The sequence below is a fragment of the Hippocampus bargibanti genome, linkage group LG10, assembly GCF_051943395.1.
Source record: "Hippocampus bargibanti isolate YZ-2025 linkage group LG10, ASM5194339v1, whole genome shotgun sequence".
Taxonomy (NCBI): domain Eukaryota; kingdom Metazoa; phylum Chordata; class Actinopteri; order Syngnathiformes; family Syngnathidae; genus Hippocampus; species Hippocampus bargibanti.
This window is the reverse complement of record NC_142743.1, coordinates 7,132,237-7,148,554: the sequence shown is the minus strand read 5'-3', so window position 1 is coordinate 7,148,554 and position 16,318 is coordinate 7,132,237. Positions and strand designations below refer to the sequence as shown.

Genomic DNA, 16,318 nt, shown 5'->3' with positions numbered 1-16,318 from the left:
TCTCTTTCTGTCTTCACCATGATAGAACAACTTAAACCCTGACCCTAAGCTTCTAGCCTTGCTCCCTTTCCACCTGGTCTCCTGGACACACAGTATGTCTACCTTCCTTCTCTGCATCATGTCAACCAGCTCTCTACCTTTACCTCAGAATCAGAATCAGAATCATCTTTATTGCCAAGTATGTAGAACACACAAGGAATTTATTTCCGGTAGAACACGCTGCACTAGTATTGTCGTCAAAAAACTGCTAAGTGGCCTGTCATTGTTCCTACATTCAAAGTTCCTACTCTTAGTTCTATACTATCGGCGTTCCATTTCTCTCTTTTCCTCCGGGCACACCTCCCTCCCCTCCTTCTTCGACCAACAGTAGTCCATTTTCCACTGGCACCCTGAAGGTCAACAGTACCAATGGCGGCAGTTGTCAACCCGGGCCTCGACCGATCCGGTATGGGATTCATAGGCTTGATTCGCATATTTGTTTTGGCAATTTTTTTACCTGACACAACCCTCTGTATTTATCCGAGCTTGGGACCGGCACAATAAGACACTGGCTTGTGCCCCCTTGTGGCTACATTAAAGTCTTACTGGGAGTATCGGTCCTAAATATATATCCCTAATGTCCACACATGGCGGCGCCGGACACTGCTATGATAGGTCCCGACTCTCAGCTTGGGGGGAGCAGAGGACCACAGTGGTCCTCTGCGCCTCAGCTCTCATCTTGGCCGAGTGGCTGCCGGCGTCAGTGGACACTTCCCCCTCCGGTGCCAACACACGGTCGATTGCTGTGCAAGAGTGAGATGCTGGCTGGCTGGCTGGCCAAAATTGTTGTACATGTTGTGTTGCTTTGTGCAAGCGGGTTCGGTAAATGACACAACTTCTGTATAGAGTTGAGATTCTTTATTAGGACTGCCGTCTTGGTCGGAGGGAGAAGGCAATTCACATGTGTGCCTCTTGTAGACTCTTATGACTGACTGACTCGCAGCAGCACATGCCCCTTTTGGTCTATAGCCAGGCATCACTAGTCGAACAGGTTCATCAGATTATAAGGTGTACTGTGGGCTTTTAAGAAAAGTGAATTTATTTAGATGTATAAAATACTGTCATCAAACTGACTGATGTATCAATAGTACTGTATAAATACATACGTTTGACAGTAAATCTTGGCAGCATGATAGATATTGACAGCTCAAACGATATCGCACTATAACTTTTGTCATTTATGGTGGATGACCCTTTGTAGCTCAATCTGTCACCTCACGGGCCGCTTTGTGGAACAAGCATACCAAGTGATAGCATTTGTCCATGAAATTAAGCTCTATTTCATTCTTTTGAACTATCGTTTAGAAATGTTAATTTTCACTTCCAAGAAGACAAGTGATGATTGACACCATTGCAGATAAGTCACAAGATAGTGCCCTACAAAAATGTTAGCACCCCAACCCCCCAAATTTGTCGACCAAGGTCAAATTCAAATTTAAATTTGACTTACCTTTCCAAGCACCTTGCCAGATTTTGCTCTGAGAGGAAAGCTGTCTCCTCCTTTCTGCAATGCTGATATCTAATGAAAGAAAAAAAATATGGCGGTCAAAAACATCATGAAGAATAAAAAACAAAACAAAAAAAACATTTACTTTAAGAAAAGTATGACTGAATTTTTTTCTTTATTATCTGGTTCTTTTTGATGCGCAAACATTTCAATTTTAACATCTCTGCTTCTAAAAAGAGAAAATTGTGCTAGAATGATCTTGGGGTTTGGTCTTGCAGTCGGAGGTATCTTCATTAATATTTCAATTTATTTTCAGTAAAACAGATACATTTAAAAACATGACGATGCTTGACAAACCAAGAATAGAGCTAAACCATTTCATATGGTGAAGTGAGTTAAGTCATTTTTAGAAAGCACAGAAAAATACCATCATCTCATCTGGTCATGTTTAAAACCTCTGATGTCAGAATTAGAGACTACATGTATTTACTGTCCTTGAAAAGGTATGGAAATCATTGGTGCAGAGGGAGCATTTTTTAAATGCACTGGGATGACTGAAATCTTTTGCACCCAGGGGGCAAAGGCTCAAACTCAGTTTGGAATGAATAATTTTGGATTTGACACATAAAATGTTGTCTCATGTTGTTCAGAAGTATAAAAAATGTGAGCCTGAAACTTAACTTTCAGATAAATTACCTGAATCAATGCAATAAAAAAACCAGTCAAATATAATTTTTCACCATACCATGGGGGGGGAAATGAGAAATGTCCCATTCTTCGAAAAGTTTCCGAGAGAATTCAAGGAACCATCTGCCGGAATTGTCACATAACAGTTGCTATCAGTGTCCTCTTGCATAAAACAGAACTGGTGTTGTTCAATTATTCTAACCGAACACATTGAAAAACTTAGATATTTGAAATGAAGTCCAACCCTAGACACTGAAATGAAATGATTAGCACTGAATAACAATACAAGAATATATCTAATCGAACATACAGATGTTTCTGAATATTGACACTTCATCTCGATGCATCACTACAATGAGTTTCCAGGAATGAAAAGGATAATCTCAACAAAGTAGTTGATTCATTCCAGATTTTCTCACACGCCATCAAGAAAAGTATGAAGTCAGATGTCATGATGTGGAAAGATACTGGCCAGAGTTCCTGGATTGTGTGCCAGAACGATGAAAGGCGGTTCCTGGATGGAAGGGACATCCACTGAACTATGACTCATCAAAGCGAAGAGACAACGAGGAGAGAAGGAGGTTAAAAGGGGTTACAGATCTCTGCTGGAATCATTAGAGGGTTTGCTTTCATACTATGAGAGGCATGCAAGGTGACGGAAGTACAGGATCAGTGGAACAGTACCAGACGTCAGATTGTGAGCAAAGACCTCATCAACATGATCGTTTGAATTTGTGTGATGGGGATTAGCGACGGGTGAGAAGAAGGTTGATTAAGAAGTGAAATACTTCAAAGAATTAAAGAAAATTGTGTAGAGGCAAGCAAAGGACAAATGATTTTTTTGGACGGTGAGATTTTCTGAGTAAATGATGGTGTCTTTCTAGCTAATGGAATTCATTGAGAGATTTACTTTGTTTCTCTTTCTTTTTTCTTTTATTCTTAGCATTTGACTCTTCTTCTTTTGACTCTACAGTAGTTGTGAGACATGTTGTGGCTCATTATTACTTCGCATATAAGGCGCACCTGTGTATAAGGCACATGATCGATCAAAATCAAGCCTTTTTGGTGCGCCCTATACACCCAATTTCCTCTCATCATGATTTCCAGAGTCATTAAATGTCACAAATTGTGTACAAACACACACACACAGACACACACACGCACTCACACGCACACACGCACTCACACACACCAATCATTGGGGTATAAAAGACCGGGAGCGTAGAGCAGTACTGATGAATCTCACAAACTGTGCCTTGCTGCACAGTCACATTTCTTATACTAATAATATTGTAAGCTAATTGTGTGTTCTTTTGAATATTTTTAATTAAGATCTAGATGCTACACTATAAAAGAGATGCCCATTTCACGGTAAGATTAGAGCATTGTCATCAAGTGGTGAGTATAGTTTTTGCTTTTTTGAATGTTGCTGTGCCGATGACCATTTTGTTTTTGGGGCCTTTTACTGAGCGGGTTGCTTGTTCTGTAGCCATGAAGGGACATAAGTCTTCTTGTGCCGGTCCCAAGCCCGGATACATACAGAAGGTTATGTCAGGAAGAGCATCCGACGTAAAAGCTTGGCGAAAACAAATATGCGGATCAAACCTCTAAAAATGGAGGACACTGATTTGCTGTAGCGACCCCTTTAAGGGAAAAGCCGAAAGTACAAGAGGAGAAGATGCTACATTACAAAAAGTAAAACACCCAGGTAAATTGTTCCCACTGTCTGAATAGATGTATAGAGTGGCCTGTTGTTACCTGTAAGTAACTTAATAGGCTTGTTTAATCAATAGCTCCCAAAATGCTTGCAGCATAAGACAAGATAAGCTAGAAATGCAAGCACCTCGAAATAACAAAAAAATTACAATCGCAGGCATTTGCTCTTAGCTGCAACAAAATCATGGCCAAAGCCAAGGCAGAAATTATGTCTTTGGGAAGGTGGAAGGATCAATACAACAGACTTTGCTGCCAATGGGTTGTTATCGCCACCATTACTCCACAAAGCAAGTTTGGCATTAGGGAGTAATAACTTTAACCTCAGACACAATGTTTTGCAAGACTTAAGGTCTGAAGCTCTGCCTGAAGTAATTCCGTGGACCCAAGCTATTCAAGCAGGAAAGGGAAAAAAATCTGCCAATAAACGATGCCCGTTCGCTTGCATTGCAATTCATCTTTATCTAACCCCAAAAAAATCTGGAAATAGCTATGAACACCCCCCCCCTAAAATAAACATTGGTTGCCTCCCAATCAAAGTAAAACAATATACAGGTACTAAAAAATCCACAAAAATGACAAACAGCAAGTGCCCATTTGTGAGTATGCATTGAATATTTTTTTTTTTTTTTAAAGCTTTTGTTTGTGTGCAAACTAGATAGAGTGTTAAAAAGAAAACAAAATTCAACTCAGACAGCAGAGACAAGGTGAGAGAATTGTAAATAAATACCGAATGAACTGTAAAAACAGATAGAAGGATGCAAGATTAGCAAGATTTAAACATTTGGTTGCATAGCAATATGGTGAATATTCTCATGCTCTACTTGAACATAATATGCTTGATTTTTCTTGCTCGAGTCCCGCCTGTCATGGTTTGCAAGGTGGTGATGGCGGTTGTGGATCCCAACAAGCAGGCAGGAGGGAGCAGCAGGTTGTATTTGAGAAATTGTATTAAAATAAAGTCAACAGGAACAAAATCATCTGAACAGAAAAGTACAAAGTATCAAAGAAAACCAAGCGTAAACGTCTGCGAAGATGAAACAAACTTGAAAGGGTGCACAGCACAGCATACGATGCATACAATGCACTGCACAATGCAATGAACCGACACCAAATGGTCGTGCCGGGAGTCCTTTTGACTGCCACTGATTGGAACGACCAATACCTGCGCGGCTGCAGGCAGGGCCGACAGCGCAACCCATTGGTCGACAATCAGAACGTCGCAGTCTGCCACTGATCGGGACGACCAACACCTGTGCAGGTGCAAGCGGGGCTGACAGCACCACCCGTTGGTCGCCAACCAGATCATGACACCGCCCTGGCCTCCCTTTGTAGAGTTTGCATGTACTCCTCGGGCCCGTGTGGGGTTTCTCCAATTCCAAAAAGATGCATTGCAGGCTGATTGTACACTCTAAACTGTCTCTCGGTGTGAGTGTGAGAGCGAATTGTTGTTTGTCTCTGTGTGCCCTGCGATTGGCTGACAACCAATTCAGGGTGTCCCCCGCCAAAGCCCGAAGACGGCTCGGATACTGTAGGCTCCAGCAACCTGTGCGTCCCTAATAAGGATAAAGCGGTCTGGAAAATGGATGGATAGATGGATTTCATATTTACATAGTATGAAGATGGAGCATCCACATCTGATATAAATACAGTACAAATGATGTGAATCATTCATTTCATGGTGTTCTACTTGCACAGAATTCTGAAAAAAAATAACAAACAATGAGTGCATGCTTGCAGTAAAATGTATTATTAGTTCACTGGCCTCATCCAGCAATGGCCAGATGATCTCTTCGGAATCTGACAGCTAACTCCATGATTGTCTCTTTTCTGCATGACATACCTGCTAGTTTTGTGAATTGATATTTATAGCACTCAGCAAGTCATTCGGGCCAAATTCCTTTATTTTTGCTGCGACTCGAAAAATGTCGATGAAAATAAAGCAAGTGATCATTGCCGGGTATTTTATTTTCATTTGAAATACAACTTTTATTAAAGCCATGCACAATTATAAGTGTGTGGGTTGATCCTGTGATGCTGCACTTATCTTAGAAGTACAGAGAGCCGCCTGTGGGTGGAAAACCAACAATTGTCAACCAGAAATGAGATGTAAAATAAACCAGAACCTTTGTATTGACATGAGTTGTAGCCCGAACAGCCAGCATTCACCGGAAGTAAAACAGCAGCAAAGTTATGAAAGGAAGAGGAAAGGAAAGAAAGAAGTAGAAAAAATACAGGAGCTGCTGGAAAAGCAGCGACTCTTGCGGCGCCATCTTGAAGTCTGAAAAAAAATAAAAATAAAATAACAAATAAAATGACACTCCACTGTGAGACTAATAAAGGCAAATCCAATCCAATCCAATCTAACACAAAGACACAGTGTGTTATTCCTTCATCAGCACTTGCTGTACCCTCTTTGTGACATGAAGCAGTTCTTGATGAAAGAGGAGAGGATCAAAGCATCCTTTACAGCAGTAGATCAGGGACGTTATGGTGGAAATGTTGAAAGCAAACATGAAGCTGTAGCATCCATTGACGAAAAGAGATTGTCTCACATCTCCTGTTCCACATAAATCTGCTTCAATTCCAAGCCGCGACAGTTCCACATATGCATCGGCGCTCTGTGCTGACGCTCCTTTCTTCTTATCGCGGGCTCCTCAAGCCACGCATCCATCCAGCCACAGACTGTCCAACAGCACCAACCTTTCCGCTGAACAAAGCGGGGCTGTGAAGATGCTGCCCATTACAGCCGCAAAAAAATTACAATGGCCCCAGAGCTGTCCAGCGATGACAGTCAAATGGCACCGACATTCCTCCCATTTAAAAACAGTATTGGCATATTTGTGCTGCCGAAAAGGCGCAACCGCTCCGCACAGTCTCCTCCTTGATGAATGTCATTGCCAAAAATGCTGAAAAACAATCTGTATCCGTTCCACACGACACACAACACAAAGTGACAAAAGAAAACACAAAAACAAGACAAAAACAACAAAAAAAGCATGGCTCATGAGAGCACTTGCTGACGGCTGCGTACTCGGGCGCCATCTTGGAAAAAATATTAGCATTAGCGTTCGGTTTTGTTTGTCATCAGTAACAAACTTTTAATCACCTCAAAGCATTTCACAATGGGTGGGGAGTCATATGAGCCCAAGTCCGGAATATTTTCATTCCATCCAGCCATCCGGCCATTCTCCGAACCACTACATATTCACTTCCATTTGGTAATTTAGTTTTATTCCAATCGGAACACCAGTGACAGACAAGTTCTCAACCAAAATAGTAAGAACTGAATCGCAATGTATTTTCTACACGATCCTTTTGATGCAATGCCCTGCTTTTGAAACCATTTTCAAACGAACAGATGAAATCACTGTTAAAACAATTGCACTCGTTCTAGCTCTAAATTCGAAAACTGTATCTACACTAAAATCCAAGTGATCTGCATGGGTATTGACCAATCACATGTATGGATGATAGGATCATCAACTCAAATCAGAGCATCCCTGTGATAGCAATGAAGCAGGGATGTCAAACATACGGCCCGTGAGCCGGAACCGCCCCCCAAGGAGGTTTAATCAGGCCCGCAGGATTTTAAAAGTTGAAAAATGCACAAAAGACATGGAATTCATATTTTTAATGAGGTGCAATTCAAGGATTGTCCACGAAGGAGCAGAGTGGTGCTGTTTCGATCAACGTAGAAGAAAATCGTGGTGTTTTTTTTTCTTTCAACCGCGGTCATTTTTTTTTTCAACCACCGTTTCAACACGCAACTGGCAAGTGGCAACCCTGCTCATTTCCTATGTCTGAGATATGTGTGTGTGACCAGACCTGATGCAGACAAAGACAAGATTGCAGGATTACTTTGGGAGTTTGAGAAACTTTTTCAAGTATTTGGTGAACTTGAGACAGAATTTTCAGTTATTCGCTCACCTTTCACAGTTAAAGCTTCTGATCTACCGGTCGAAATCCAGCTAGAAATAATTGATTTGCAATGTGATGCAGATTTGAAGGGCAAATTTGCCTCCATACAAATTTTAGCAGTATCTACTACCAGGGTACCACAAATTAACAGCCCTGGCTGCTAAGGTTTTGTGCATGTTTGGCACAACCTACCTTTGTGAACAAATCTTATCCGTAATTAATATCAATAAAACAAAAATGCATTCAAAGCTAACAATCAAGCACTTAAATGACATTGTGAAAGTGTCGGCTAGTCAGGACATGACACCTGGTATTGATGCACTTGTACAGGCCAAAAGATGCCAAATATCAGGAACAAAAACAATGGTTTAAAAATTCATTTCTGTATAAATATAATTTAATCTTAAAGTGCATTATTATATTTTTAGATACCAATTTATTGTTAGTTTTGTGCCGTTGTAGAATCATTGGGATAAGTTGCAATGCATATGTGTGAATGTGTAAAAGGAATGCTCATTAAATGTCATCATTTTCCTCATGTTCTTGTGTTTCTTTACACCAAAACCAATGAAAGACATGATATTTTGGTTATTTCTAGCATGTATGGTATCATTTTAATGGTCCGGCCCAGTTGACATCTACCGAGGCCATATGTGGCCCACGATGTGAAATGAGTTTGACACCCCTGCTGTAAAGAAAGACATTGTTTTGGTGACATCAACAACAACCTTCAAAGACCAAAGGTTTAGTCACAAATGACTGTTTACATTCAACTTAACACACAACACCATCTTCTAAATTGTGTATCAGATTAACAATATTAATAATAATAATAATATTTTTTTTAAGATCAACTGCACTGATTTGCTGTGGTGACCCCTTCAAGGGAAAAGCCGAAAGGAAAAGAAAACATGTTGATCTCTTCTTTGTCTTTTGATTTCAAACGTAAATCTTTCCAGTTTACATCAAAATTAACTGCATATTGTGCAATTGTTGATTCTGTCCTTAGAAGAAAATTATTCAGATTACAATGATAGGCCAAACACTTACATGCAAGGTTCGTTGACCACAAAAATAAAAATTGCTGCATCATGAAAAGAATCAAGTGTGAATATATAAGAGTTTACCTGAGATAGATGTTCTTCATTTTTGAACACACCCTGGACCTGGAGCAGGTTCTTGGCAACACCCACACACGGCAGTCCTGACAGCACTCCCACATGACATGCCAGTCCAAATTCTGCATGATCCACACAGTGACAGCAGATTCAAAAAATACATTGTTAAAGTATGATGAGAATAACAGTAAATTTTCAAATATGTGTATAACTTAAGTCTGTTTGTTCCAAATAAGGTAAACTAAAGATAATGACATCATCCGATTTTCAAACTAGAGTGGATGCGAGAAGGGGGGTTGGAACACAATCAAGCAAATCTAGTCCTTGTGAGAATGTTCACAGCATTTCAATTGAATTATTGAAAGAAATTGAAACAAACACTATCCCCACACATTGAACTGCTCAATCTGAGAGGAAAAAAACTGCACTTTTCCACACTGCAACAGCCTTGCTTGGCCCAGAATGGTTGCTTTTCAATTCAATGACTTCATATACGTTTGAGTTCTGGTTCTTCAAAAGTGTCACATCCTCGTCGTCGCCAGGAGCGAGCCCCTCTCCTCCTGTCTCTTCCTCCTCTGCTCCTTGAGAGGGCCCCTCCCCTCCCGGCACCCTTCCGCACGCAGGTCTGTTTGCCGTTGCCCTCCTTCCTTGTTCTTGACTTTCTGTTATGTTTGATGTGTCTCAGTAAAGACTTTTTATTGGAATCACTGTCTCCACCGTGTATTTCGGATCCGATCCTTACTACCTTCCGTCGTCCCTCGAGTATTGTCACCACTCCTAGAGCGGACGTGACAACTAAATAACGCCTTTGTGGAAAGCTTTTAGGCGAAGGATGGTAGCAATGGTGGTCGGTACCGGGCTCTTTATTTGTAGAATGGTCGTAACTCTCAGGGAAGTGACACACGGTGTGAGAGATGTGTCAGGCTGAGATTCACATGACAGCCGCGGTGTGCACATGTGACGCCACAAATGCAAACCTCGTTCGTGTTTCTCAATGATCTCCTTCTCCTCGACGGTGATTACTAGGGGATCATCTTGCATTCATTTCCTAATAGTAAAATTATCTGCAAAAAGCTCCTCGGAGGCGATCGACATGTGAATTCAGAGAGAGGGGGTGTGGAAAAGTGCGCCGGCTGGAGCGCTGTTCGGTCATATGCTTCCACCGAAGATCACTCCGCCAGATCCGAAGATCACTCCGCCAGATCCGAAGATCACTCCGCCAGCCATGGTGGGTGTGTATCGCGAAAAGTAGTGCATATTCCAAGGTGTAATTTTCATAAATTTGACGTTCGTAAACCGAAACGTTCGTAAGGTAAGGTGTTCGTAAGCCGAGGTCTCACTGTGTGTGTATATGTGTGTGTATATGTGTGTATATATATATATATATATATATATATATATATATATATATATATATATATATATATATATATATATATATATATATATATATATATGAAGCGGCTGGATAGCTCAGTTGATAAGGCATCGGTTTGGCATATGGGAGACGAGGGTGCACTTGGGGCAGAGAAAATGAGCACAAAAACATCATCCAGTGTAGGTCCTTGGGCAAGACCCTTCACGCTAATGCCTACCTCATACAATGATGAGAGACAATAAATGGAATGACATGCCGGCTCAGACGTCGCCTGGCCAAACAAGGTCTGCGTCAGGTGCTGGGGAACCAGAGCACCTTGATGAAAAATGGGCTACTGGAACAACCCCAAGGTCAAAATGGGAAACACCTCCCAAAGTAGTAGAGAATGACCGAGCAAAGATCCTGTGCGACTTCCAGATACAGACTGACAAGATGGTAATGGCCAACCAACCAGATATCGTGGTCATAGACAAAGGGGAAAGGAAAGCCGTTGTCGTGGATGTAGCGGTCCATGTCAGTCTCAACAGTACAGTGCAAACTGCACTTGATGTTTTCTTACCTCTGTAGTGAAAGAGACCATTGCCATCCACAAACACCACCTAATGGAACACACAGATTAAAAATGCAACATTAGCACCGTCAAGTGATCTGGACTGTGGCCAATTTACGGTATTTATGGTCATCACATTTCTGTCTCAGCAATCCAATTTCCACTGCCGTTTTATCCTTGGGGTCGATCAACGACCATCAGGTTGATTAGGTGAAACATCCTTATCTAATTAGTCGACATTTGTTTTTGATTGAATTTGTAATACTTAACATCATTTATAAGTGACAGCTGATTGAATGAAACATTTCTTTACTCTAATCAGCACTTTGATAGAAATGTATGTTCATGTTTGTATAATTTTTCATAATCAAATGATGGTGACTACGAAATTGTAAATACAGTAAAGTCTCGTTATATCGATATTCAAGGGAGTCCGAAAAAATATCGATATAACCGGGACTATCGATATATCCGACCCTGTTTGCATGTAATTTTCTCCGTGCGTGCATAGAAATAGTATCGATATAACCGGGACTATCGATATATCCGATATCGATATAACGAGACTTTACTGTAATTGATGTTTATAAAGAGTTCTCATTTGCAAGGTATGTTATACCTCCAATCCCATTTTCCCATATATTGGTAAAACTTTTAAAGTAGCCATATTCTGCACACATGGATATATCTCCTTTTTTTAAGTATAGTACAATATGACGACCGTGCAAGGTAGGAAAAAGGAGAGTACTCCTATTGTTTTTGTATATGACTATTTTTTTCCTTTACACATATGGCCAAAATTGTGGTTTGAAATAATTACAAAAAAAAACACATTAATGTCAAAGGCCTATAAAAAATAGATGTAGTGTATTTTTCGTTGTACTGTACATCCCTTTGGGACTTCTGCTCTGCAGGTATTTTTTTTTTCTTCAACACCAGTCATATCTCATGAAGTCAATTTTGGCTCAGATAATGCAATCTCACTCTGATACGTCTGTGTAAGCTCTCAGTCGTACAGGAGTGGTCCATCGATGAGAAGGTTTCTTCAGCCGTCATCTGTACAAAAGTGAAGGTTTCGGACGTTTCGCCTCCTATCCAAGAGGCTTCGTCAGCGAACTAAAGTGACTTTAAAAGTGACTTTTTCACTTTAGTTCGCTGACGAAGCCTCTTGGATAGGAGGCGAAACGTCCGAAACCTTCACTTTTGTACAGATGACGGCTGAAGAAACCTTCTCATCGATCTCACTCTGATATAACTTGAACATGCAGTTCTACTTCAGTTTCTTTGGGGAATGTTTGGAGGTTCTTTTTTATTACTCATTGTGTCTGTGTCTTCTGTTTTTCAACAATTTTCTTTCTGCGGTCACTTTCTAAGGAGGTTGGCTACAGTTCCATGGACATGCTTGTCTATAATGTTTTTATATGCATAAACATAACTTTGCTGCTGTGAAATGTAAATTTCTCCACTGCGAGACTAATAAAGGCAAATCCAATCCAATCCAATCCATGCTTGTCTATAATGTTTGTATTTTTTCCAATATACACAAATGATGCTTTCCTTTTGATTGGATTGCATTGAATTGCAAATTGTTTCACCTGTTTACTCAGCACACACCTTGGAGCCTCGGCACATCGTTAACATTTAGAATGAGAACTGAAAAAAGTTGTATTTGTGACATAAAGATGATTTGATTTTCACAGGCTGGTAAATGTTGGTGTTTTTGAGGTGTGTTATGTTTCTTGAGTGTATGTGTTTCATCAATGTTTGTGTGTGAATACATGTATTCCTTATTTGGTTTAATATCATTGTTCAAGTCGATGCTAACACACTTCAGTATTAGTGGACCAGGAATGTCTTATAACTGAAGCACGTTTCGGATATTAAAAACATAATACATGGAATTGTGTTTGTTGTCTGTTTAGTTTTACAGTTAACTCCATAACGTGTGTCATGAGACAGGTTAAAGGATGCTGAGGAACAGCAGAATACGATAGTGTGAAATGCATAAAAAATGATATACTGTCGACACATGCCCCCCTTACAAAATGAATAACCCACCCCTGCTCCACAATTGTAAGCTGACCTGAGGTAGAAGAGTGGGCTTGTCCTTTTCAAGCCGCTGCAAAGCACCAAGGAGGAAAGGGGTTTCTCTGAAGGCCAGAAAGCCCGGCATGTAAGGTGCCGTCAACATCACCATTTGACTGTCTTCATAAAGCACCTGGGAGGAAGCAAGCAGCCAGAAATATTCCATAGAACTTAACTCATTCACTGCCATCCCTGAATTTATTCGGGAATTGAAAATATGATGTGGAGCGCGATACCGGAATATGTTCGGGTTTTGGTTTTTCTTGCAGGGGTACCAATAAAGCGCCAACGAGACCTCTGGCAATGTTTTCGTCCTTCCATGAGGGGGCAGCATTTGCCTTTTGTACAGCCAGCCCCACTTGCACCTCATGTTACACCATACCTATATAACCTAGGAAATAACTCTATTTCTGGTGAAAGAAGAGAGTAAGGTTTTCTACGTACGAGCGGACAGAAATGCAGGCAGCGGTAAGCAGAAAGGAGCGGGATTGCTGTGTTTGTGAATGACAAATGGTGCAACCCTGGGCACATCACGGTCAAGGAAAAAGGAAAAACTCTGCCCTTGCGACATCGAGCTGCTAGTCGTTAGCCTCCGGCCGCATTACCTGCCGTGGGAATTTTCACACGTCATAGCCATGACGGCGTACATTGCCCCTACGGCAAATGGCGGCGCGGCTTCCGATGCCCTCATGACTGTTGTAAACAAGCTGCAAAGCCCAACGCCTTGTTCATCATCTCAGACAGTGACGTGTGGTGAGGTTCATGGCCGTGAGGCACTGACGTAATCACAGTAAGATTTAAAAACATATTAACTCCACAGAGAAGCTTATTCACCATTTGATTGGCAACAGTTAACATGTTTTGCTTAAAATGTCATGTCAGCATTCTTTATATACTGTATACAAACTGTAGCATAGAAAAAAAGTAATTAAAAACGTTATTATCGTGTTACCTTTACTTATAAATGAAGTCCAAGTCTCTCTGTCTCAATAGAGATCAATGCCAGTGAAAGAAAGTCATCCTTGATCAGTCCTGTTCCGACTGTATGTTTTCAGTCTTTTGTGCTGAGAATGACCGCTCCACTGATGCTGTAGTAGCTGGAACAGTGAGCACGAGCTGGAGCAACTTTGTCGCGTCAGGAATAGTTTCAATGAGATCCTTCTTGGCGAAAAAGCTGAGAAGCTGTCCAGGAGATTTACATTCATCCCTCACCGTTTGTGAGCTATACAGTCCGGTGTTGGTCTTCCTTTAATTATTATCTCCTGCTTCGATTGAAAGTTCAGTTTAGAATTGTTTTTCAATTTAGATATGTAATCCACCATTCTGAAAATAAATAATAAAACAAGCAACATGAAAAAATGACTGGATGGTTGCACTTAACTTGCTAACTGTTTACTGTAGCTTGCTGTCACTAATTCTATTATTCTGCAGCCGAGGAGTCGCAAGAAGAATCTCTAATCACCAGCGCCCCCTGTCATGAGGCAGGAGAACTGTGCCTCACCTATGCACACAGTTTTGATAAAAATAAAATATATAAATATATAATGTACAGTGATTGTACATTGTATACACCAGCGAAACTGTAGAAATTTAGTTCATATACAAAAAGCTTTTGCAATGCGGTCTCACAGCAGAGCAAGCCAGCACAGTTAGCATAGTGATTGCGCAACACATGGTGAGGCTCAGCCGGCTGCTGCCTCACCGCTCGTCTCCATTTAGTATGTGAACGGTAAATGTGAAAATTCAGTGATTTTGAAAAAAAATCCAAAAATGGTGAAGTCAAATGGAAAAGAACATTCATTAAAGTACAAATCACTAAATAAATATAACTTTAATTTATTTTGTCATTTAATATTTCCATGATGACAGGTGAGGCACAGCCTCACCTGCCTCCCCTGACTGCACGTCACTGATCTCAGGGGACTTAAATCACGTTTCCCTGAAATGCTCACTCCCAACATTCACACAGTTCGTAACCTGTGCCACCAGAGAAAACAACATATTGGACTTATTCTCCTCAAATTCCAAGGATGCATACAAACCCTCCCCCCTCCTGCCTCTCGGAAGAGCAGACCACAATATGGTATATATCCAGCCTGTGTACAAACCCCTTGTCCAGAGGCAACCAGCTGTGACCCGCACGGTCAGAAGATGGTCCACAGAAGCTGAAGAAGCACTGCGGGACTGTTTTGACTCAACCAGGTGGGAGCTCTTCACTGAGATTCATGTGGAGGACATTGATTGACTCACAGACACCATCACAGACTACATTAACTTTTGTGAACAAAACACCGTACCCACCAGGACTGTGCGGTGTTTTTCCAACAACAAACCATGGATAAATCCTGGCATAAAAGCTCTCCCGAAGGAAAAGAAAAGGGCTTTTGTGTCGGGCAACAGAGAGGAACTGAAGGCCGTGCAGATTAGACTGAGGAGGAAGATCAGAGAGGGGAAGAAGGACTACAGGATGAAAATGGAGGCGCAGCTGCAAGCCAGCAATGTCGCTGGTGTCTGGAAGGGCCTGAAAAACATCTCAGGCCACAAAAGCCCAGTGACATTGAACGAAAAAGACAAGGACTGGGCAGATGAACTCAACCGCTTTTTCAATCGGTTTGACAAGACGCCTGTCGCCCCCGGCCCACCGTCAACTCCATCTGTAGCTGCACCTGCACCAACTCTCACTGTGGACTTACCCTTCCTGCCCCCTCTCACGACCAGCTTCCCGCAACCAACAACTGCCCTCCCAACCGTTGCCACACCCTCAGCCGCCATTCTGCCTCCTGGTTACTGCCTGTCTGTCACAACTGCGCAGGTGACGAACCAACTGAGGAGGATGGAAGAAGGTCCGGATGACATCAGTTCCCGACTCCTCAAGACCTGCTCGGACCAGCTGTGTGTCATTGTCCAGCACTAGTTCAACCAGAGCCGCCGTTGTTTACCAGGTCACCAGGAGGTGTGGCTCACCACGAGGGATCTCCGGTTGGCCAGGACATCGGCCAAACTGGGCCCACGGTTCGCGGGTCCCTTCCCCATCGAGGCCTGTCCTCAGCCCGGTCTCGATTAGGCTGCGGCTGCCACCCACGATGAAGATCCACCCGGTCTTCCACGTATCCCTCCTCAAGCCAGTGGATGGTGGCGACCCAGTCTACACGGTGCGGGAGATACTAGACTCACGGCGCATGGGCAGGGGATTGCAATACCTGGTTGACTGGGAGGGCTACGGGCCGGAAGAACGTCAGTGGGTCCCCCGCTCCTGGATCCTCGACCCATCACTAACCCGAGCGTTCCACTCAGCTCACCCCTCCAAACTGGGTGGGCCGCCAGGGGGCGTCCGTTGAGGGGGGGGACACTGTCACATCCTAATTGGCGTCAGGTGCGCC

General features: G+C 42.1%; 1 protein-coding gene across 12 annotated transcripts in view; it reads right to left on the bottom strand.

The window, feature by feature from the left end:
- The window catches only part of LOC148892250 (endonuclease V-like), a 148,581-nt gene that overhangs the window by 129,252 nt on the left and 3,011 nt on the right, over positions 1 to 16,318 (bottom strand). For all 12 annotated transcript variants that reach the window (XR_016116323.1, XM_089007075.1, XM_089007077.1 and 9 more), the window contains exons 3-6: positions 12,937 to 13,071; positions 10,863 to 10,902; positions 8,935 to 9,047; positions 1,490 to 1,558 (exon numbers count right to left, since the gene is read on the bottom strand). Coding sequence is in view for 11 of the 12 variants with exons in the window: in XM_089007075.1 (XP_088863201.1) it covers positions 1,490 to 1,558; positions 8,935 to 9,047; positions 10,863 to 10,902; positions 12,937 to 13,071 (357 nt within the window). In the remaining variant the exon portion in view is untranslated. The remainder of the gene's footprint in view (positions 1 to 1,489; positions 1,559 to 8,934; positions 9,048 to 10,862; positions 10,903 to 12,936; positions 13,072 to 16,318) is intronic.